This window comes from Condylostylus longicornis, unplaced genomic scaffold (assembly GCF_029603195.1).
Source record: "Condylostylus longicornis isolate FDR11 unplaced genomic scaffold, ASM2960319v2 ptg000044l, whole genome shotgun sequence".
Lineage (NCBI taxonomy): Eukaryota > Metazoa > Arthropoda > Insecta > Diptera > Dolichopodidae > Condylostylus > Condylostylus longicornis.
Window position 1 is genome coordinate 8590048 of NW_026578013.1, and position 23222 is coordinate 8613269.

The window sequence follows — 23222 nt, forward strand, 5'->3', positions numbered from 1 at the left end:
ATTTTTTTAATAGTTATAAATAGTTTTTATAATGTGATTTTCAATCGGAATTCGAAATTTTCTAAGTATTTTTATATATGACACATTATCTTAATAATAATTTTTTAGCTAATAAATTTTGATTTGTATTTAATTTCAAAGGTCTGTGACGTAAACATTCCAAGATTTTTATATTAACCTAAAGTAACTTTGAAATTTTGAGGAAAATAGAATTAATTATATTTTTGAACATGTATCTATATATATATTAACTGGGGATGTTGTTTGTCTGAAAAGTGTGATGCAAATTAATTCTGCAATTAAAGGATTTTGTAGGCTACTTTTCACAAATATGTGTTTACCAAAATGGCAAAAAGATTGATAAGTGAAAATTTGAAATATTTATTATGCCAGCACAGACAAAATTACTTATTTTCAGAAATATGGTGAACAATCTTTAAACTTTGAGATATTCAACAAACATTTTTTTAAATTTTATATACACACATAATAATTATATAACATTTTATCATATAATAACAATTACATAACATATTAACATATAATGTCAAAATGTTAGCAGAATAATTGAAAAATTCAGTATGTAATCTCCGTTTCAACATACCCAATTAAATAAATTATTAAAATTAAAAAGAAGAACGGACTGAAAAGACATAGAAGGCTGTTGATATATTTGTTTTTTTTTAAATTATGATAAAACTTTATTTATTTTCATAAGAAATGTAAAAATTAACGTAGAAGAGAAATTTTTTTTATTTATTATGCTTTAAGAGTACCTGGCAGCCCATTTTACTGTGTGCTGCAACATTTCGCAGAAGAGTGATTCTGTTTATGTTTAAAACAGTTTGCAGACCATTTGTTATGACATTTATCTATTATTTTTTGGTGTTGCTTTAAAATTTACGATAGAATATGCAGTAGTTTGTACGTAAAAAAGTATAAAAACCAAAGAATTTTAAATGTAGATTTCATAAATTGATTTTTATTTTTAATATTTAGATTAAAAATAAAATAAAAATTAAATTAAAATTAAGTGCATAAAGTGCCATGTTCTTTAAATAACTTGCCATATTTTTATTAATAAAAACATGAAATTTATTGAATTTGTATTGTTAATTTTAATCAGTATCAGTTGTGTTGCTATAATTTCTTCTGATAAGGATGCTGTACGAAAATTACCAACAGTGCTGATTTCAACATTAATTCGAAATAAAGGTCATACCCTGCCATATTTTTTCACTTATTTAGAAAAATTAAATTATCCAAAAGATAGAATAGCATTATGGTGAGTAAAATTGGAATTATGTTATCATTTTGGTGTTCTATTTCTATGTTAATTAACTATATACTGTGTATACATATGTAATCATATTGCGCTTAATTTTGCAAAAATAACTAAAATGTGTTATATTTCTTATACATTTTAATCATTTCAATTATTTAGTTTAAAATAATTATAATTGGAAAAGTCTAGAATTGTAATTTAACCTTTTAGAATAATTGGACAATTATGCAAGTATCTCTCATTTCCACCTACTACTAGACAGCATATGTTTGTACATATGTACATATATATGTACAATTTATTATATATTTTTATGATAGTTTCATGAATGTAGTTTTTGTACGATTGAGCTGTAACAGAAATTAGTATAGAAAAACCCATTTGTATTAAATTCGCTTTGTTCTAAGCTTCAATTTATGTACATTATGCTTTAATCCCCGAATTGAAGAAAAATGAAAATTATACTTAAAATTATGCTTAATAGTACCCAATTACTTATCCAACATTGATATTAATTTCGTATACGTGTTCTTCATGCAAGACACTACTACAAAAGATCCGATATTTTCTATACAGTTGTACAGTAGGTAGATTGGTACATATTTAAAAAATAAATATAAATTTGATATAATGTGTAGATTTTTTATAGATATTGTAACAGTTTATATACACATGATTTCTAAAAGAATAAAACACATGTACTAATACAAACATTTTTTGCTTGTTTTTTTAAAGTTTTCGATCAGATCATAACGAAGACAATTCTATTGAATTGACACACCTTTGGCTTAATAAAACTAGTAAATTATATCATTATGTTAATTTTGAATATGAAGAAAATCAAAAGCGACATAAAAATGAAACATCACCAACAGATTGGCCAAAGGATCGTTTTTCTCATATAATAAAGCTTAAAGAAGATAGCTTTGAAGAGGCCAATAAACTTTGGGCTGATTTCATTTTTGTAAGTTTAATAACCATACATAATATGTATGTATTACCTATTTATATCTTTTATTATAAACAAATATACTAACGTTACGCGTAAAATTATTTTAATTTCTAATTTGTTTTTATTTCAGTTCTTAGATGCTGATGTTTTTCTAACAAATCCAAATACACTGACAGAATTGATTAAATTTGATTTACCAATTGTAGCACCGATGCTTAGTTCTGAAGGTTTATATTCGAATTTTTGGTGTGGTATGTCAGAAAATTACTATTATTTGCGTACTGATGAATATAAACAAATTTATGAAAATAAAAAAAACGGAAATTACCCAGTTCCTATGATACATAGTTCTGTTTTAGTCAATTTGAATTATGTAAACTCAAATCAGTTAACTTTTGATCGATCGAAATTGATTGAGCAACAAAAAAGGAATTTGATAGAGAAAATATATGATGGACCTCTAGATGATATAATTATTTTTGCAATATCTGCAAATAGTTCTGGAATTCCAATGTACATAAGTAATGCTCATCCTTATGGTTATATCTTACAACCTTTAGAAAAAGAAGATGAAATATTGCAGGATTTTTATCAATTAGAAAATATAAAATTGAATATCATAACAGATTTGGGATATCCTATTACTGTGAATGATGAGTTCAGAAAATTTGTGCACTACCCAGAAAAGTAAAATATAATTCTTATTTTATTTTATTTTTGACATTAAGTAATGTATTTGTTAGGCATAAATTATCTTTGGATCATATATACATGATAAATTTAGAAAGACGACCAGAAAGAAGATCGAAAATGGAATTGCTTTTTAAAGAATTAGGATTAGATGTAGAGTATTTTCCAGCCATGGACGGAAAGTAAATGCAAAAACAATTTTAATGTCATATATGTAATTCATATTTATTTTTTAGAAAACTTAATGTCGATATTGTAAAAAAGATGGGAATTAATTTTTTATCTGAGTATGAAGATCCGTATCATCATCGAAAAATGACTATGGGAGAAATAGGATGTTTTTTAAGTCATTATAGAATTTGGGAAAAAATGGTAGAACTGGAACATAATGAAGTTTTAATATTAGAGGATGACATTCGTTTTGAACCATATTTTAAAGATAAAGCAATAAGCGTATTAAATCAAGCTAGAAAGCACGGAAAATGGAACTTAATGTATGTATGCTTACACTGTGTTTTAAATAAATTTCATTTATTACTTTTTTTTGTATAAATTTCATTTGTATTTTTAGTTACTTTGGTAGAAAACGCTTAGAATCAGAAGATGAGCCATGGGTGGATGGAACAAAAAATTTAGTACATGTTGGATACTCGTATTGGACTTTAGGTTATGTTATAAACTTAGAAGGAGCAAAGAAGCTTTTGGCTTCTAAACCTCTTGAAAAGTTACTTCCAGTTGACGAATTTTTACCAATAATGTTTGGTAGACATCCGAATGACTCATGGAGTTCAGCTTTTGAAAATAAAAATTTAGTAGCGTTTAGTTCTGCGCCACTAATTTTATTTCCAACTCATTATACTGGCGATGTTGGTTATATTTCTGATACAGAAGATTCTCAAATAACACCACCAGCAGACTCGCCTACCTATGTTGAAGCAAAATTGAAAAGCGATAAACCGTTAGTAAGTTTAGATGATTACGTTATGGAAGATGCTCACAAGAATGGTGAACATAATAACGTATTTGCAGATCACTTAGCAAAGTCTATGAAACCAGACCATTCAGAGTTGTAAATTAATGCAGTTTTAAAATTCTTAAAAAACTACTAAACAATGAAATGCGTAGTATACTAATTAGAATACTAGAAACACCAAAATATAAAAATTAAAACAACATAATTTAGTCACAACATAAATTTTATTTTTATTAAAAAGATTTTTTCTTGAATTATTCTTGAATGTGCCTTTAAAAATCAGTAGTAAAAATGTTATTAATGTACATACATACATACATACGTAGATTAAATTTAAAAATTATTTTAGAAAAGAATTTTATTTTTTTTAAATGTGCCAGAAATCCAAATATTGAAAACAATTTTTGGATAACTAATTTTATTAAAAGAATAAAAAAATAATTTGTATTTGTATCAATAACAAGAGTGAATAAAATTTGTATATTTTTGTTATTAACAATCTTTCTGTTTATCGTTAAATGCAAGTTTATCGTAAGTTTAAATGATATTCAACTTAAATGGCATAGTGAAGAACTAATTATTTAGAAATTTGAAGTCTTGTTTTATAATATTATTGTTTATTAAATTATCCAAATAGATAGCATTGAATAATCCAGCACTTTATAACAGATCAGACTTATTTTTTACAAAATGTTAATGGCACTTGAAAAGCTGTGAAATTTAACAATGTGATTAATTTTTTATGTGTTTTTCAAAAATCTTTACGAATACGCTTACCTCCATTTTTGTTACAAGATTCATGTTGACAAAATTCGCATTTATTTCTATATCTTTCAAAAAGATTTTTTTGTTTATTGTAAACACATAGTGGGTCGCACTCCTTGGTACAATAATACTCTGGACAATTTGCTGGTTTTCGTGGACACGCAACAGGCATTGGTTTATATTGTAATATTGTGCCGGAACATCCTGCTGATCGATCTTCTTGCCCATATATTACAATACCGCATCCTAGTTTTGGAAATGTACGGAAGGTGCGTGATTTATTTTGGAACGTTAAATTTAATAACTCTTTAAAAAATATTTCGAAGTTTTGTTTTCTTACCCAATATGGCAATTATAGAAAATAATAATTTCATTTTTTTATAATAATTGAAATTGGTTATAGTACAGGACGATATAAAGAAAGTTTAATACTGATGGAGAAATGTAATATCTTCACTTTTATATAAAGCGTGCCATAAAAAAATTCCTTTTTACTAATAAAATATGTATGTCAATTTAATTAATTTGTAATTCTTGTGTTATGCATTTTTCTACATGCAGATATTTAAATATTTGTTTTTTTTTATTTTTTTTAAGTAGGTATGAGATTTAAAAAATTTTATATAAAAGAAATATTACATCAATTCATTATCAAACATACACAAAAATTTGTATTCTTATCAAATTATAAGAACAAATTTATAAAATATTTATATTTATTTAGTTTTTGCGAATTTATAGAAAAGTAGGTCATCCACAAAAAAGCAAAATTAGCGGGTTTATCAGTATTGATTAATACATTTTAATTTTATATGTAAAGTAAGGTACACAAGTGCAAAGTATCCTCTCAAATAATTTAAGTATTAATTTTTTTGCGAACATTTAAAGAAAATTTAAATTAAACGTATTTTTCAGATGAAATTAATTATAATTGGCTTGTCCATCGGATTATTGAAACATGACAGAGTGAAGAAGATTTGACAGAGTGAAGAAAATTGGAAAAGCAAATTTTAATGCCTGTTTTCAATAGGCATTATTCACACTCATAATAGGCAAAATTTCACACTCATAATTCAATAGATTTCCAAAACAATTGCAAATTACCTTTAGGTAATGCTCAAAAAAAAATTATCTCTTATTCCATCAGTTAATTTTTTACTAAATAATTTTTAGAAAAAAAATTTCAAATCAAATTTATATTTTATAAAGTTTTCCAAGAACACGAAGATGATGTAAATTATGAATCGGAAATGGTGAATCCAACTTGATGACTGCCTAAAACAAACAAATATAACATGTAATTGAAGCATTTTCTGAATGTGCCTGACTTATTTGTAAGCCATTTTAAATAAAAAAAATTTAAGTTTAATATTTTTAAATTACAAGTTGATTACGTCTGTTAACCTTATAAAAGTGAAAAGGTTAATAAAGATTTTTTATTGCTGAGAACTAAAACTGGTATCGTTCTCCTAAATTTATGCAAAAATATTAATTAACTTGCATAAATGCGTACATATGTAAAAATAAAATAATAGACGAAAATCCTGATTTGCAATTTTAAAAAATTCTCATCCGTTTTAAAAATTTATTTTTTTCTTCCAGATCTAAAATTTTATTTAAATATATTTAAAATTTGCTTTTTGCAATTACTTAATTTTATTAATAATTTTTTATCCATATTCTTAATTAAAAATTTCCTATAAAAACTTCAATTAATCTTTCATATGATTTCAGTTCCCTAGTGTAAAGGACAACAATAAGATGAAATTTTTAATAATTTTGTTAACTTTTTTAAGTTTTGGTAAATATTTCAAATTTTATTTTAAATTAAATAATATATTTACATAATATATGAATATATAAATTAAAATTAAAAAACATTAAATATTTTTAATTTCAGTACAATTAATTTTATCAGGAAATCCATCTCCTCCACCATGTCCGGATGTTTGTCTTGAATTATATGATCCAGTTTGTGCTTGGGATGGAATTTGTTTTCGTCAATTTTCAAATGAATGCTTTTTAAGAATGTATAATTGTAAGGAAAATGAAGGACCAGCATTTTTATATCTTGATGGATCTAAAGGTAGAGGTTGTACAGATTATTCATCATATCCGCAATGTAAATAAAGGATGAGTTGTTAATAAACTATTGCGGTTATATTGAGATATGAAATATAATTTTGTAGCTCTTTAAAAGTTTTTTCTCTTTCATATTTTTATAATTTAACTAAGAGACAATGTTTGATGCATTTTAGTCTTTGGTTGAAAGAAGCAATTCGAGATTATTTTATCATTATATTATATATTTTCTCATTACCGTCTGAATTAAAATTAAACGGAGAGCGTATACTCTTGAATTAACTATAATATATAAATAAATCGAATTGATAATAGATCTTAGACATTTAGATATGCTCATAGTTTTATTCTGAGTTTTTCAAGAAGCGCAAATTTCAAATTCTCCAATAACAAATTTTCTTGAAACTTTATATTTCGACCTTGTTTATAGAACAAATTATTAAATATTTTGAATTAAGGAATTTTTTTGGAATTTGATGTATTTGTTTTGTTTTTCAATTAGAGATAATGTAGTAAATTTGCGAACTAATTGGGTTATAGAAACAAATAGAATCTTAATTATCTTAAAATTTAAACAACTTAACAATATTGGCTTATTTTGTAATTATTGTTTAGGAAATGTTATGTTGAAAGTATTTGATTTTTTTGTTTATACAATATTGTCATTTATACTTTTACACACATACATACATACGTGTATTTTTAAAAAGAGATGTACAGTTGCAAACAACATATGCACCCATAGTTTGTTAGTCACATTACTTGACGAGATAGGGTGTTATTTAAAAAAAAATCTTGTAATTTTCTGAATAAAATTAATTTCTAAATTTGAAATCCTCTACTAGACACCAAAATATTTTCAATAATATCTTAAGTGATGCGACTAACACAATATGAGTTATAGTGTAATAAAACTTTTTAAGCATTATCGTAAAATTTTTTTTATGAAATTTGAATTTTAATAATTATTTTATTTAATTCTTAGTATCGAAATAATTATATAAAATATTTAATTCTATTTTATTATATGGAACTGTTCTGATGAAAACTCAATAAAATTATTTACAAGACAATCTTCAATCTTATTTTTATATCTTTTATACTAGTAAAGTACCTATATGCTAAAATCATTTAAACCAAAAAAAAAAAACAAATTATTTATTAATTGATAAATTAAAAATAACAACAAAATAAATATAATTGTTTTTTTAGGTCAAATATAATTTTAATTTATTATTTATTTAATTTTTTTTTTAGTTTTTTCTTTATAAGTTAAGGTTATTTTAGCCATGCTTCTTTAGTAATTAATTTTAAGTTCTTATTTATTTTTTTTAATTTTTTAATATTACCTATGTACAAAAAATAAAATTATATAAGCACACATGTATGCATATGTGAAATTTATTAACTATATACGATGAATTTTAAAGTTAGAACATATATGAATTCCATCGTGCATTTACCAGGTCAATTATCATTCATAATTTTATAAAGCATTAAATGCTAAAAGAAAAACAATTAAATAAATGCTTACTAATTACAAATATTGAAAAAAAAACAAAATAAATATTTTTAAAAATTAATTTGCTAATAAATAATTTACACTTTTTTATTTTAAACAATTTTACTTTTCTCATCATCTTCGTGTTATAATGATAAAAAAAATTATAGAAAAATATATTTGCAATAAATTTTTGAGTTGTGAGATTTTCATTCGATGATAAAGTAATTTTCTTTTGATTTGGAGTAAAAATAAATTTTCTGTAATGTATTTTAAGCAGTTGAAAGGAAATATAACCTCAAAAAGTAAAAAGTACATGCATCATGCTTTGTACGAATTGCTGCGACAGCTAAAGTTGTACGAGAATTGCAGAAATATCGTTGGTGCAATTGGCATTGCACATTACCTATGAATGCTACAGCTACAGTAATTTAATCTAAATACTCTCTTCTGGTGACAAAGAGAATATTGACAATGTAGCTCTTCCAATTAACCTTTTAAAATTTCTAAATATTTTTCCCATTCACAGTCTTCTCAATTTTTTGCATTTTTAATTTTTATTTTTAAATTAAAAGTGACATTATCACCTTTCAATTGTAATCGTGTAATGATAAATATTCAATTTTCGAAATCTCTGCGACTGTCGGGGTCGAGACTATACATAAATGACAACATTTAAATCAAAGTTCAAATTTTTTTTTGAAATACTTCCTTCAATTATCGATGTTGCGTGCGTTGCCTTAGTAATGTGAACAATTAGTTAAATTGTGTGATTTTCGTGTATATTCAATACAAAATAGGAAAGTTAAATTGTTCACAAGTTTTCAAGTGAGCGTAATATGGTTCTGACACAAGAAACGCGTGATACTCTACACCTTTTCTCTGCAAAAAAAATCGAAGTCATAATAAAAAATTACGCCATTATAATAACGTGCTGTAAGTTAAAATTTTGGATAAATTAAATTTTTTAGTTTATTTGTAATTAAATTGTTATTGCGAATATATACTCGTAATTTGTCATACCTTATGAATTGGCAAAATGTACAAACAGTGTTGTTTATTTATATTTTATACAGAAATCGCATTGTTATACAATTTAATTGAGTGTGGTGGTCCAATCGAAATAAATCAAAATTGATCATTTTAACATGTGTTAGAGACGCACATTGTATACATATAAGTGTTACTGATTTTTTACATCTTATCCATAAATCTAAACTATATACGTATCTATACATAAATTTTGTTTAAAAATCATAATCGTATATACTATATTGTATACTATAACTTATGTATTGATACCATAAATTTCCAATTATTGAACTCTAACATCACTATTTAGTTCAAACTTTATTTTAAAATTAGCCTTTTATATAATCGTCATTAATAATTAAAGAAAAAAAAATGAAAACAGAATTCATCACACCTTTTAGTCATTAACATATCGTAAAATAGTTGTACTATTAATTCGCGATCACATAAGTATATTGTGTGATGAAAACTAAAATGTATAATTAGAGAAGTGAACGAGCATGCATAATACATTTGGATGTGTGTATATACAAATCATATGGTATGAAATATTGGTAAATATGGGTGTGAATAAAATATTGAAGAAAATAAATTAAAATATAGACAATAAAACAAAAACAATCAAGAAAAAACTATTTTTTTGTTTATTATTTTTTAAACTTTCAATAAACTTTGTAACCATCTGCTACTGATAACTTAATCGGCTCGTGCCAAATTATGCAAATTATTATTATAATAATAATAACAATAATTTGTTACTACATACAAATTGAAATTAATTTAAATTATAAAGTATTTAAATTCAAATTAAAAAAAAACAAAAACAAAAATTTTATTAGTTTCATTGTTAAGACCTAAAATGCATGTTATGCAGAGATGAAATATTGGTAATTTAATTCAATTGTGTGTCATATCGAAATTAATAAATAATTAATATGTAAATAAAACGATGTGATAAAGATTAAGTTGAAGTCATTTTCATATTTAAAATCTGAGATTATAGAAAAATTTTTTTATTGATTTAAAATTAAAATTAAATTTTTGGACCTTGAAAAAAAATGGCTGAAAATTTTTGAAAATGGTTGATAATTTTTTACTTATTAAATTAGTGATTTTCTATATTGTTTTTGATTTTTTGGACTTTAGATCACAAATTTAGTAAAATTAATGGATTTTGTCAGGAGCTTGCATATACAGGTAGAATATAGAAACTGTATTTGATTTTATGAAATAAAATGAAAGTATTTTAGAATTTTTCATATTATCATTAAAACTAATTTTTTTTCATTCCTTGTTATTCCCCTAAGCCAGGAAACATGGAGCTTCAACATATAGCCTCTCTAACTTTCTCTGCTTAGTGTCAGCCTCTTTATTTTTTCATCTTGTCTCGTCATTATATCCATAGCTCATGGTTCATAATTTTTCGAGGCCAGAATATTTTGCATATAATTTTGAAACATTTATTAACGAATACTTGTATTTCTTGTATGTTAGCTCTGACATCAACCATGTTTTTATGTCCTAAAGCAGTATGCATTGAATATTCTTATTTAGGTTCCGCGTCCTATGTGCGTTGACTTTCAGGTGACCCGTTATGTACTAAAAGCACTCCTTGCCTTAGAAATTCTGCATTTTATGACATTATTGGTTCCTTCCTCTTTTGTTATTGTTGTACCCAGGTATTCAAATAATGATACCTCCTCAATTACGTTGCTCAAAATAAATTTATTTTCAAAAGAACCTTCGCCAAGACTTCTTGTACTAATTACACTTAGGGTTTTCCTAAATTAAGAACTGACATATCACAAAATTTATGTTTAGATATGAGTAGATTTGAATGCTACTGAAAAAAAATAATTATTAATAGCCAAAAATTGAACTAAATTCCAAAATTATTTATTTTGAACATTATAAGGATTGCATATTATTTGCATTACTTTTTCCTGAGTATAATCGAAGTGAATAAAGCGAAAATATTATTATTAAATATTCGTAATTTGGTGTTTTGTGTTTTTGCATTCGATTTTTCACCTTTCCAAATTTTGATCAAAAATTTTTTTTGCCTTATTATCGGTTTTGTAATGTTTAAATTAGTTTTTGGATAAACTTTTATAATAGTCTTTTGAAAATAATAATTTTTCCTCAGGACGATCGTAAGCATATATATAGCTTCAAGAAGTGAAATCACATTGAAACCAAGACAAAGCCCATAGACGCCTCCAATATCAGCTAAAAAAATATTTTTTTTTAAATACGTTATTAAACGTATAGAAATATTATTGCAATATGGACAAAACTTACCCATAAAACTTAACCAAGACATGACGGTGATTTTTTTATTTAATAAAGCAGTTTGTTTTTTCAAATAAATTTTTGCAATGAAATTTCTGTCTGTTAGATTTTCTGAGCTATAAGTAAGAACACTTTTTGTATTTTAATTAAAATTTTATAAAATTTCATAAAATTTTACTAAATATTGTAGACTGAAAAGTTGTGTTCCATTAAAGCAATGCTATAAGTTTCTATATCGTAAGTTACGTCATCACATCGTGGTAAACAATGCTGGCATCTGGCATTTCGAAATCGAGCTACAATATTATCAATTAAAAAATTTATAATGCAAAGATTATTTATGAAAATGATGCTTACCAAAATTTTTATTAAAACAAAATGAGTCTTTTAATTTGCATTCATTTTGTGTTTTATGATCCTTTATAAAAATATAAGGATAACAACCACATATTTTAAAAATCATTTCATTTTTACATTCTAAAATACAAGATGCTCTTCTGTATCCTTGTACATCAATATCATCATCAATCAAACAATTTCTTTGTTTCGGTGATAAATTTAAAACACTTGAAACTACAGTGCTAACCATTGATCTAACCTCAACAAAATTTTCTGATTTTGTTCTCAATGTTACTCTTGAATTAACATCTGTTGGATAATCAAGTGGATGGTGAACAAATACATAAAGTCCGGTAGATGAAGATTTACCTTGAAATAAAATCTTTATTACACTGAAAATTTCTATTCAAAACACACAAGCTTTAATACCAATAATAGTTAAGCCACCTCTCATACCATAAGTTCTTGCTTTTAATGGTACAAATGAATTATTATTTGGTTTATAATTGAATGCACAACAAATTCCACTAGTTGTCATTACTGATGAAAATGTCACACCTTCACTATTATTATAACAATCAAATTGTTTACTTCCCCACAAACATTTCTCTAAAAAATCTTCACAACTCGCTCCAATCAATTTTGCAACTTGTGCAATATTCATATTATTCAATGCTAAAATTTCATCAACTATTTTATAGCTTATATCAATTTCTGAACCTTGCCATTTTCGAAATGTAAAAGCTTCAATATATTCAATTCCTTTTTTAAATTGTTCTGCAGTATATTGAGGTGGTTTTAAACTATATATGGAACAATATAACTTGTACATATAAAATTAAAGAGAAAAAAATCACAAAGTTGGGACTTACATTGATCTTGTAAAATTTTCTAGCTTTGAAAGAAGAAATGGTTTTGTATTACAAATTGTTACAGCTGGAAATGAAACTTCTTTAACTGGAATACTAAAACCAACTGATGTTATAGTTGGTGACGAAAAGAAATGCATCCAAAGTCGAAATGATAAATATAAACTGAATAAGAATAAGATTATCAATCCAATAAGATTGATTGTCCTTCAAATAGAATTTTTATTAGCTAATTTCATTAACAATTTGAAATTATTTTGACTGTTATTCATGTCAGAATAAATATATTTTATTTATACCTTTCAAGAGGAGATCTACTGGGACAAAGTCCGGATATAGCAACAACTTGAGTCCTTAAATTAAATTAGTTTGTTTTATATTTTAAAATGTATAAGGTGTATGATACCATTGTGTGTATTCATGAAAAGTTTCTCTCAATGCTTCTATATAAGTTCTCCAAGAAATTTTCTGTACTTTATGTATAGGACGCCTTGGCTCGATTTTTTTCATATTTTTGATTTCAACCATTCTTATTCAAATCTAAAAAATACACTAAATCCGTATTTCAAAATTAAATCACATTAAATAACATTATAGAACTCAAGAGCATAGGTGGATTCTATTCCAGTACATCATTTAAAAATATTATGTCGTGGTAGTTATTCGAATATTGTATAACATTAAATTTAATTTCTATTAATTAAGCGTGTAGGTAAAACGAAACACCGATCTGAAAAGTAAAATAGAGAGATTTCCTTTTTTAACATTTAATTCTGATTTGAAACAAAAATGTCATCACAATTAAATTTATTTAAGGAAATCAAGGTTAAATAAAGAATTTGTTAAGTAACTAATAACTTAATTAGGATCTTATCGATTTTTATTAAATTTAGCTTCTATAATGAAATATAAATGGGATTAAATAAAATTTATTAAAATCAAAATTTTTCTTAGGATTTCACTTATATAATTTAATATGACATGTTTACCACAGTTTCGGCAAATTGCAAAAATGTCTGAAATTGACGAAATTTTTTAGAGCTACTGAAATTTCTATATATCCTTTAAAATTGAAAGATGAAATTTCATACAGAAATACTTCTCTACATCTTCCTCCTCTTATTTGCTCTACATCTCTCTACAAAAGTTATGCTCCCTTTGTTCAAACAAATTTTGTCTTTTATTACCTTCTCATTACAAATTAATGTTTCTCAAATTGGAAAAATTTAAATTTTCGGCTCCTTATGTGTCTGTAACTGTAAACTTTTCCAATTTTCTCTAAAACCAAATAACTAACGGTAAACGGCTTTGAATAAAAAAAATAATTTACTTGTTTCAACTCACCTATGAGCCACCTACGAGTGTTTCTTTATTTTTGGTTCTTACCCTAAAAGTATGCAATGATTTTTTGTGTATAACATAATTTTGGTATATTTTGTGATATATTTTAATGAGAAATATTTATTTTAATTAATTTTATCTTTCATCCTTTATTTGCCATTAAGTTTTTCGTCAAATATTAACTTATTACAACAAAACAGTAGCCCGTAACTTTATAGCTACAATAAGACTGTTTATATACCAAAACAAAATTTGATAATGCCTATTGGATACAGCGATAATGAGTAGTTGTAAATAGAAGACAATTAGAATTCTTGTTATTAAGAATAAATTATTCATTATTTAAATAGAAAATGGGTTTTAAAATATTCATTATTTAGGAGAAAGTTTTGAATTTTATTTGTTCGGTTGTAAAAAAAAAAATGTACACTGTTTAACATAAATTTGGTCCGAATTCATGTACTTATGTGTAATTTGAAAAGCATGTACTCAAGTCTGTTTAAAGTAATCGGTTTTAGATCAGTTAGAATTTCGAACCAGTTATTATTCTATAATTGTTTGTATTTTTAAGACGAAAAAAACTATTTAACATAAAGTGTTTTCGAAACACTTACTTCATTATTTCAACATTAACAGAGAACGGACATACCTTCACTACATAATATATTATATAATATTATCATTATAATATTTTATTGAACTACACTATGCCTTCATACTGCATTTCAATAAAATATTATAATGAAATTTGCAAAAACCAATTATTCTTAAAGACATCAACGAGCCTATACACTTATAAAAGCAATAAACTCCAAATTGAGAAATTCCAATATGTGCATGTCCTCCACGTGAAAATTTAAAATTAAAAGAACAAAAAATCATTTACTGAGGTCAATGATTTCATTTTTAGCATTTAATATAAATTTTATATAATTTTTTTTTTGATTTATTTACTCGCACATTACTCTCTTGTACGTAATTTAAGACCATGATTATGTGCGAAAGTAAATAAATTCATCAAGTAATAATAACAATAACAGTAACAATAATAATAATCATAATAAATATTTAAATAACAGTAGAGTTAAATAATATTAATATAAATCATTTTCAAAAATTAAAATTGAAAATATATAATAATAATTCATAACCATTATACCTTTAAGAATTAAGTGTTATATGAAAAATAATTTAAGATATCAAAAAATAACAAAAAATTAAACCTTCCTGAATAAATAATTTGCTTATATTTTAAAAGGTTAATGACCATCTCAGAATTGAATTAATTATATTTTTTGTGTTTTGTGTATTTTTTATAAGTATGTATAATATGCGTTAACAAAGAGGTCATATAGCAAAACTAAAAAAAACATATATATATTTTTTTTCATTCCATCTTAATTATTACAATTTTTATTCGAAACCTTTCAAAAACGAAAAAAAAAAATTATTACATTAAGTAATTATGAAGTAAAATCGAGTTAATTTCATTAACAGTTTCAATAAAAGAATTAAAGAATCTGTTTAAAATTAAAATTCGAAATAAAGAATTCGAATTTTATATACCCTTGCTTGTTTTTCATTTTATTTAATTTTGCAATTACAATAAATTAATTATAAAATATATGTACCTACCTACTAGGTCTTGCTGTTAAATAATTACGAATATATATAATTATAAATAAGTCAAATAAATTATTATACGACCTTTAAATAGATCGCTCTCTTTAAATATTAATTAAATTTCGATTCGAATTATTTTATGATGTGAACCAAAAAAAATTTTTTTTCTGATTTCGATTAAAGATGAATTTTTAATAATTACATATGTATGTATGTAAATATATACCGTATTCATAATTTACAAGAACATGTAAAATTTAAAGGGCAAATTAAAAAAAAATATTATTTTTGTCTTTGCATAGTAGAAAGTAAATTATTATAAGAGTATAAAAAATAATTGGCAAGAAGAGGTCAAAAATTTAACAATTTTTAATTAAGTTCCGTTCTGTACAATCTCATAATCAAAGCTATAAGAATATGACACTTGTAATTTTCTGCATTTAATATATATATACATAGCTGTAGACCCAAAATAACATCAATATTGTTGGACAAATATGTTAACTCTGTTTTTACCATTCACGTTTCCGTGACTTTCACATGATAACTGGAACAAATAATATTAAAAAAATTTAAAAAAGGTACGTCACAAAACGTATTATGAATATAAATTTTAGTTAATTTTGGTAATTCTGATTATAAAATTACATAACAATAACAATATACCTAATAAATTTCACATACATATAAATCCAAAGCTTAGATTCAATATCAGAAATTTACAAGGAATTAAGTTCAAAATACAATTTTGTTCAGAAAGGTTTGTTAGTTTGTAATACTAGTTGTGTTTAAACGTTTAAATAAAAATTATTATAAAATTGTTATTATTGTTTTTCGAAAATAACTATTTTTAAAAGTGTCACATTCACAACAATTTAATTGGTGGAATGAACTTGACTTATTTTCTTTATTTTTTTTTTGTTTATTTATTTTTGTCACTTATGAAGAAGTTACATAAAAATATTGTATGCCGAATATAAAATTATTTTTAATTCTATAATATAATAATTCTAAATAAAATGTATAAAAACAAAACAATGCAAAAGATGAGACGTGACATACTTGATTGCACGAATTAAAAATACAATTGACAATAAGTTGGAAAAACAACAACAAAAAAAAAAATTTATTATAAACTTTTTAAGTTTTATAATAAAAATGTGTAGCGATAATAGTCGATTTACGCGGCGACGTCTTCTCTTTTATGCTCTTATAGCATGATTTTATCGTAATTATAGTTCATATGAATGCCTATAAATTCATAAAAGAAAAAAATAAATAAATGAATCGATCATGAAATAGTGCACATACTAATTTAAATTTTTTCATATTTTTTGCCATGAGTTGAGTAATTTATGTTTATGTAGTTGAAATCGTAGGTGGTTTTGTAAAAATCACTGTGTTAAAAATGTTTAACTGGAGAATTTTTAACACTTGTTTATTACACTTTCAAATATAATTTTCTAATACCTTATGATTTTGGCATTTTAAAAATAATATATGAACATATATAACGTATATTGGTTCAATTTCTTTGATAATAGCACTTGTTTTCTTTCCAGTATTAAAAAATTTCAATTGATTCTCTCAATAAATTTGTCTGTTATGCATCTTCATAACGCTGTATTCCTGTTATATGAATCATTTGGTGAGCATGAATTTTTTCTTTACTAAGAATTTATCGGCACGAATAAAAAACATTATACACGACTACTCATATCCGATTCAAAATTCTTTGTCTTTTCTTCCAAATTTGTCTTCATTTCTGATAAGCTTCTCGTTCCGCAGAAGAGTTAGTAAATATAAGATGATCAGATACAATCGTCACAGTTTATTGTACTTGAAAGCAACTCGCATCCTTAGAAAAGCCAGTTAATATATGCATAGTTTCAGATTTATAGAATATTGTACTTTCCGTAGTTTAATGAAGAATGCAAGCTGAATGAAAGTCCCATTTCATTTGATTTCAAATGCAAGTTAAACATTTTTTTCTTACGTAGATCAATACTTTACAATTTGCATCGAAATCTCTTGAGCAACAAGAGATTTCGATGAATTTGAAACTCAAATTCCCTCTCTATTATGACCTAATTTTTTCAGATGATCTCTCCTTAATAGACTTCTTTAAATTCCGTTAAGAGACCTTTGAACATACTTACTTGGTTGTTACTTGTTAGCATTATTTTCTTATAGCGCTTGCGGTTAAATATAATTTTGCAAATCAAACAAAATATAAAATGTTTAGTAAAACAAAATGGAATCTTCATAAACGTTGCTTGTAAATTTAAAAATTTAATAATTCGAAAATATTTAATTTGTTTTGGTCATTGTACGTACCTGCATATGCAAATATTATGGCAGGTGATTAATCATAATACTGGAAATTTGTGAAATTATGATTATTTATCTATGGTAAAACCCCTTTTTTTTGTAAATCTTTGGACTGTATTAACCGTATATACAATTTTGATTCTTCTTATATCTGAGATCTTTAGGTTTCTATATCTAAGATCTTTACGTCTTTATTATTAATTTTTTTTATTTCACTTACCCAAAGTCAAATAAATTAAGTTACAAAAAATTCTTGAAATTTGAGTGATGAAGAAAAAATTCTTCAGAAATTTTCTAAATATCCAAATAAACCTTTACGTTACATACAATGTACGGTAGTGCAATAGTTTTAGATATGATCAAATTACAGAAAGGTATAAATGAATTCTTTTCTTAGAAGAGCATATAATATACATAGTTCTTAAAATACTTGAGTAAGAATTTCATTTAATTTATTAGGCACGTATTTTAGCGAAAGATTTTCTTGTTAATCTTTACTTCTAAACATTTTAAGTATTTTAATTACTATGATCTTAAATTTAAATACTTACATGTCTGAATACAATGCATGAATATGATGAAGAATACTTATTTAATGACGCAAATGTTTTTGCGACAAATATTTTTGCCCGTCATATTTCTTTGTAAAACTTCAATTAATTTTACATAATATAATAGAGTATGTACAAAGAATTACAGTAAATTCTAAAGTAAATTCTTCAAGTAATCAGAGATTCAAATCATCAAATTTGGTTTACCATATCAACATATAAGTAATATGACAAGTATTTCTCAACCTCTGATTCTGAACTGATTTTAAATCGACATAGATATCATCTTAAACCTTTTGCCCCGGTTGGTAGGCATATGTACTAATAAACCATTAAACAATTCGAAAACCGAGTCGAAAGGCTTAACTCTCTGATATGATCGGAATCGCTTGAAAATCTGTGATAAGGACGTAGGACAACAGTATAGAATTTGCAGAAAATAAAAATAGGTATGTCTGTGTATTTTAATTGGGTTCTTCATAATTTTGAAGAATTAAAATTCTCTAGCATTTGCTGTAAAAACTAAGAAAGATGTTTTAATACAGTCAAAATAAAAAATCTATTGCGCATATTGAAATTCTTAAAAAAAGGGCTTTAACCTGTAAAAAATATGAATATTTTTTTTAAGTTCAAATGTTATGACTATGTATAGGTATGTAAATTCCGAATAATTTGACTACATGTACAGATTTAATTTGTTTCGTAAATGATTTTTTTATGATTAGCTTTTTTTTTCTATATAGAACCAATTAACACAATAAATCGAATAAGTGTAAATTAAAGGTGATTAAAAATTATATTTTTATTACCAATAATTAATTGGGATTAAAGAGAGCGCTTCTACGTTTCAAATTTTCATTATAATGAAATTTATATACATATTTAATAACATCCGGTATTAGAATTTTAATCTTTGGACAGGATCTTAAATTAAAATGGAAAAATAATATTGAGACAGTAAAAATATTTTTGATTGACTTTGATATTTGAATCAAAAATCTGTGTACAGCAAAACACTTGCACATTATATTATTACATATTATGGTAACCTATATCTACACACACATATACCTTTATATGGCTATCTAAAAATTTGTAATATTATCGGTTCATTTTTGTTCATTTATATATGTAACCATATGAGACCTCGAGACAATCTTTTGTTAGCCTTGAACTCGTTCATTTTGTCAAATAACTTTTTAAGAAGTACACAAAATATTTGTATGTAGGTATATGTATGTACATATGTAGAGCGGATTATAACAAAATCATGAGCGAATATAAAATTTAATTGACTTTCAAAAATTATAATTGTTTACACTTTCAATATTTTTTTCTTACAAATTTCTGAATTAGTTTCTAATACAAAAAAATTGTTTGTGATCAAATCAATGATAAAAAAATTTCGACTTCTTTTTTTTTATCAATTTATCTAAAAAACAATGTCAATTTTTTTTTTTTAAATGAAAACACAAGAATTCAATCCAAATAATGCATAAATTTAATTTGTGAAGAAATTTGAACTTTAATTTTATAATAACGTTGAACTTTTAAAGAGTACTTGTGAAAACGAACCAGATAAAAATATTTATTTTTAAGGTTAGATCAAAAACTTTGAAAACTTAATTGAAATGCAATTAAATATATAAAATATTAAAAGAAATTCACATGAATTCATGGTTGACTGATTTACAGAACGTTTTAATTATCAAAATTGTTTTGTTTCAGGTCCATTAGCCCACGGATTCCTTTCTTGTTACTGCATGTTAAATTATAACTATTTGTCGAAACCGTATACCTATCTATAATAATTACTGGTATCCTTCTCGAACCTACCTTCTAACCCATCATATTAGTTTTCCCAAACGCGAAGATTCTGTTTCTTGAAACAAGCTATAAGCTCGCAATAAGCTCCTTTTCAAGTGCTTTCCGACAACTTCAATCCAATATTGTAAACAAAAATCCGCATTTCGATCATTTCGCAATATTTTAGAAGAGAATATTGCACCTCTTCTGCAGTTATATGAAGGAATTTTCATTATTTATTCCCATAATAATTCATGCTTAATTAACACAATTTAGGCAAATTTTATAAAAGCAGCTATAGTAGAAACATGGTAATTAATCCTGCGAAAGCTTTCCGAAACACAAACGAAAAACTCAAGAAATTTTTAGATATTCTACTTCTATCCCTTAATCTACCTATGTAAAAACTTAACACTTATTTTAACATTAAACTTAACCTATACATATTACAACAAAACTTATACAAATTTAACAAAAAAATTTAAAATATTAAAGCATGCTATGAATTTGAAATATTGTCAAAATTTTTAAAAAGAAAAAATATTTAAAAATTAAAAATTTTGTGAATTAACAGAAAACATTATTTTATGGAAGAAATTTGAATTATAAAATGTTTTGTTTTGGTTTCAAAAGCTGTTTTAATAGAAGAAATTAATTTCCAATCTGGAACTGAAATGCGAACAGATGTGAAAGGATTAAAAAATTCTTTTAGGAATAAACTTGATTTTTTCATTAAGGGGCGATTTATTGTAAAATTTATGTATACTTATAATCAAATCCAAGTACAAGATGTTAGCATTAAATTTAAAACTCATTTGACGGCTCGAAAATCGAATTAATGCAGGGAAATCAAAAAAGAAGTTTTAGTGGAATTTAACTGGACTCCTAACCACGATTTCCTCCATCACAAATTTTCGCACATAACTAAAAAACCTGCCCACTGTGCTTTACAAGCCGTGCGAAGATAATTAAAAAGATGAGTATTTTTTCCAAATTAAAGGGACGAGCTTACAATTTATTTATATGGAAAATTATACAAAGTTTTGAATTTGTTTCGCTTTTTGAAAAAAATATGGATACCGAAAATGAAAACTAACTTGTAAGTCGATAAAAATTTTACTTTTTCTTACAACATAATTTAAATTTTCTATATTTGTGTTTGAATTAAATTTTAATTTTTCAGTTTAGCTAAATACTTTACATACTCGTATACATATTTGAAAAAATTTAAATAATAGTTTTGAGAACAGTGAGTGTTTTTATGGAACCTGGTTTTGAAACAACACAAATTTCTATTATATTGGGTTTAAGTTTTTTCGGTATCGATTTCGGCAAATTTCTATGAACATTTTTTACTTTGTAGAACTACTTTATCTGTACTTGGATTACAGTATAGGTGATTACAGAGATATTATAGGCGTGAGCGCGTGTAGGTTACAATGAACCGGAGGAGATATCCTCTTTCTCTGTTCGATTCCTTTAAAATCTACCATTTATAATCTACTTTATCTTTACTTTAATGATTTTTTTTTTTAAATTTCTAGACACATACATAGTGAGATACAAAATAAATCAAACTGACTGCCAAGACTCATGAATTTAACTTTATTATTTTTCCAAATAATTAAAATTAGTTTTTTGAGTTGTGTGGCAGCTATCCGAGCCAGTGCCATTTTATTAAAATTTTCAGATTGTATATAAAATTTAATTAGACACATGTTTATAAGATTTCATGTAAATATCTTCTTTAGTTTTTGAAATATTTAAAAAATCGTTTTGAGCTGTATGGCAGCTAGCCAAACCTGTCACAATAGGATCCGTCCCTGGCAGAAAATAATAATTTGTAAATATTTGGTTGTATTTGCGTTACTCGTTTTCGATTTATCGTACGAACGAACGGACGGACGATGGGACAGACATGTCTAAACCAACGTTGAAGTTTACGTTATGTAGGGATATATCAGGATACAAGATCATACCGCAGTCGACTCCTTTAAGTGGGTATAAACCAAAGTTAATATACCCTTCACGAAGGTGGAGGGGCATAAAAAGCGAAATACTTAATACGAAAAACATTGATTTCACTTTAGAATTATGCTGTATAAATATATGAAACTCATTTCACTTAATTTCTTCTTACTGTATGAAAATTAAGGAACAAACCAAATATAATTGTTCGAATATGTTAATATATGTGTGTTTGTTAAATGTTTATAAAAAAAACTCCTTAGAATAAAAAAAAATTTAAAAATTCTTTTGTTCATAAATGAGGAAATGTGATTGCTGTGGCAAGGGTGATAATCTCACAATTTATTAATTCATTTGTAAAACTATATCTTAGTCATGTAAGTGGTATTTCCTTTAATAATAATTTTTATAATCACAATTAAAATTCATTCTATAGAGTTATTTAAAACAAATTCAATTAATTACAATTATGCATTAGATAATTAATATAGAAAGTAAATTAAATAAAATAAATTTATGCCAGCAATTCAAAATATAATTGATTTTAGCCCGGATCTGTATACATACATACACCAATAATAATTTTAAGAGAATGTACAGAGTGTAGCAAATTGCACATTATTGAATAATTTTCATTTCATCTATCATCAATTTCAATACAAAAATAATATTATATGATCTGCAAACACACTTTCAAATAAGATAAGTATGTACATATGTACATATTTATGTACATATATTATTAGATAACAAATATTTTTCTCAAATATTCACTTAAAATTCCACAATAATTATGTGATGCATGTATGTATATATGTATGT

At 24.8% G+C, this 23222-nt stretch overlaps 2 protein-coding genes across 2 annotated transcripts; one reads left to right on the forward strand and one right to left on the reverse strand.

Annotated features, from left to right (window-relative positions):
- The first annotated feature begins 905 nt into the window (after positions 1–905).
- On the forward strand, positions 906–4274 carry LOC129610466 (glycosyltransferase 25 family member). The gene is made up of 6 exons (XM_055523068.1): positions 906–1285; positions 2021–2249; positions 2368–2924; positions 2981–3109; positions 3164–3421; positions 3499–4274. The coding sequence occupies exons 1-6, from the start codon at positions 1089–1091 to the stop codon at positions 3998–4000; spliced, it is 1872 nt and encodes a 623-aa protein (XP_055379043.1). The 5' UTR covers positions 906–1088; the 3' UTR covers positions 4001–4274.
- A 3570-nt stretch (positions 4275–7844) lies between these two features.
- Positions 7845–13308, reverse strand: LOC129610420 (uncharacterized). The gene is made up of 9 exons (XM_055522987.1): positions 13187–13308; positions 13080–13133; positions 12836–12987; positions 12341–12655; positions 12159–12280; positions 11819–11868; positions 11582–11688; positions 11430–11509; positions 7845–7868 (listed from the first exon to the last, which is right to left on the reverse strand). The coding sequence occupies exons 1-9, from the start codon at positions 13306–13308 to the stop codon at positions 7845–7847; spliced, it is 1026 nt and encodes a 341-aa protein (XP_055378962.1).
- Positions 13309–23222: the final 9914 nt, after the last annotated feature.

Excerpts from the sequence above, each read along its gene's own strand:
- LOC129610466 (XM_055523068.1), top strand. The coding sequence starts at position 1,089 with ATGAAATTTATTGAATTTGTATTGTTAATTTTAATCAGTATCAGTTGT. Across the intron at positions 2,250-2,367 it reads TTTGGGCTGATTTCATTTTT|TTCTTAGATGCTGATGTTTT; the intron begins GTAAGTTTAATA and ends TTTTTATTTCAG. Across the intron at positions 2,925-2,980 it reads TTTGTGCACTACCCAGAAAA|GCATAAATTATCTTTGGATC; the intron begins GTAAAATATAAT and ends TGTATTTGTTAG.
- LOC129610420 (XM_055522987.1), bottom strand. The coding sequence starts at position 13,308 with ATGGTTGAAATCAAAAATATGAAAAAAATCGAGCCAAGGCGTCCTATA. Across the intron at positions 12,988-13,079 it reads AGTAGATCTCCTCTTGAAAG|GACAATCAATCTTATTGGAT; the intron begins GTATAAATAAAA and ends TTCTATTTGAAG. Across the intron at positions 12,656-12,835 it reads ATTTCCAGCTGTAACAATTT|CTTTTACATTTCGAAAATGG; the intron begins GTAATACAAAAC and ends AATATATTGAAG.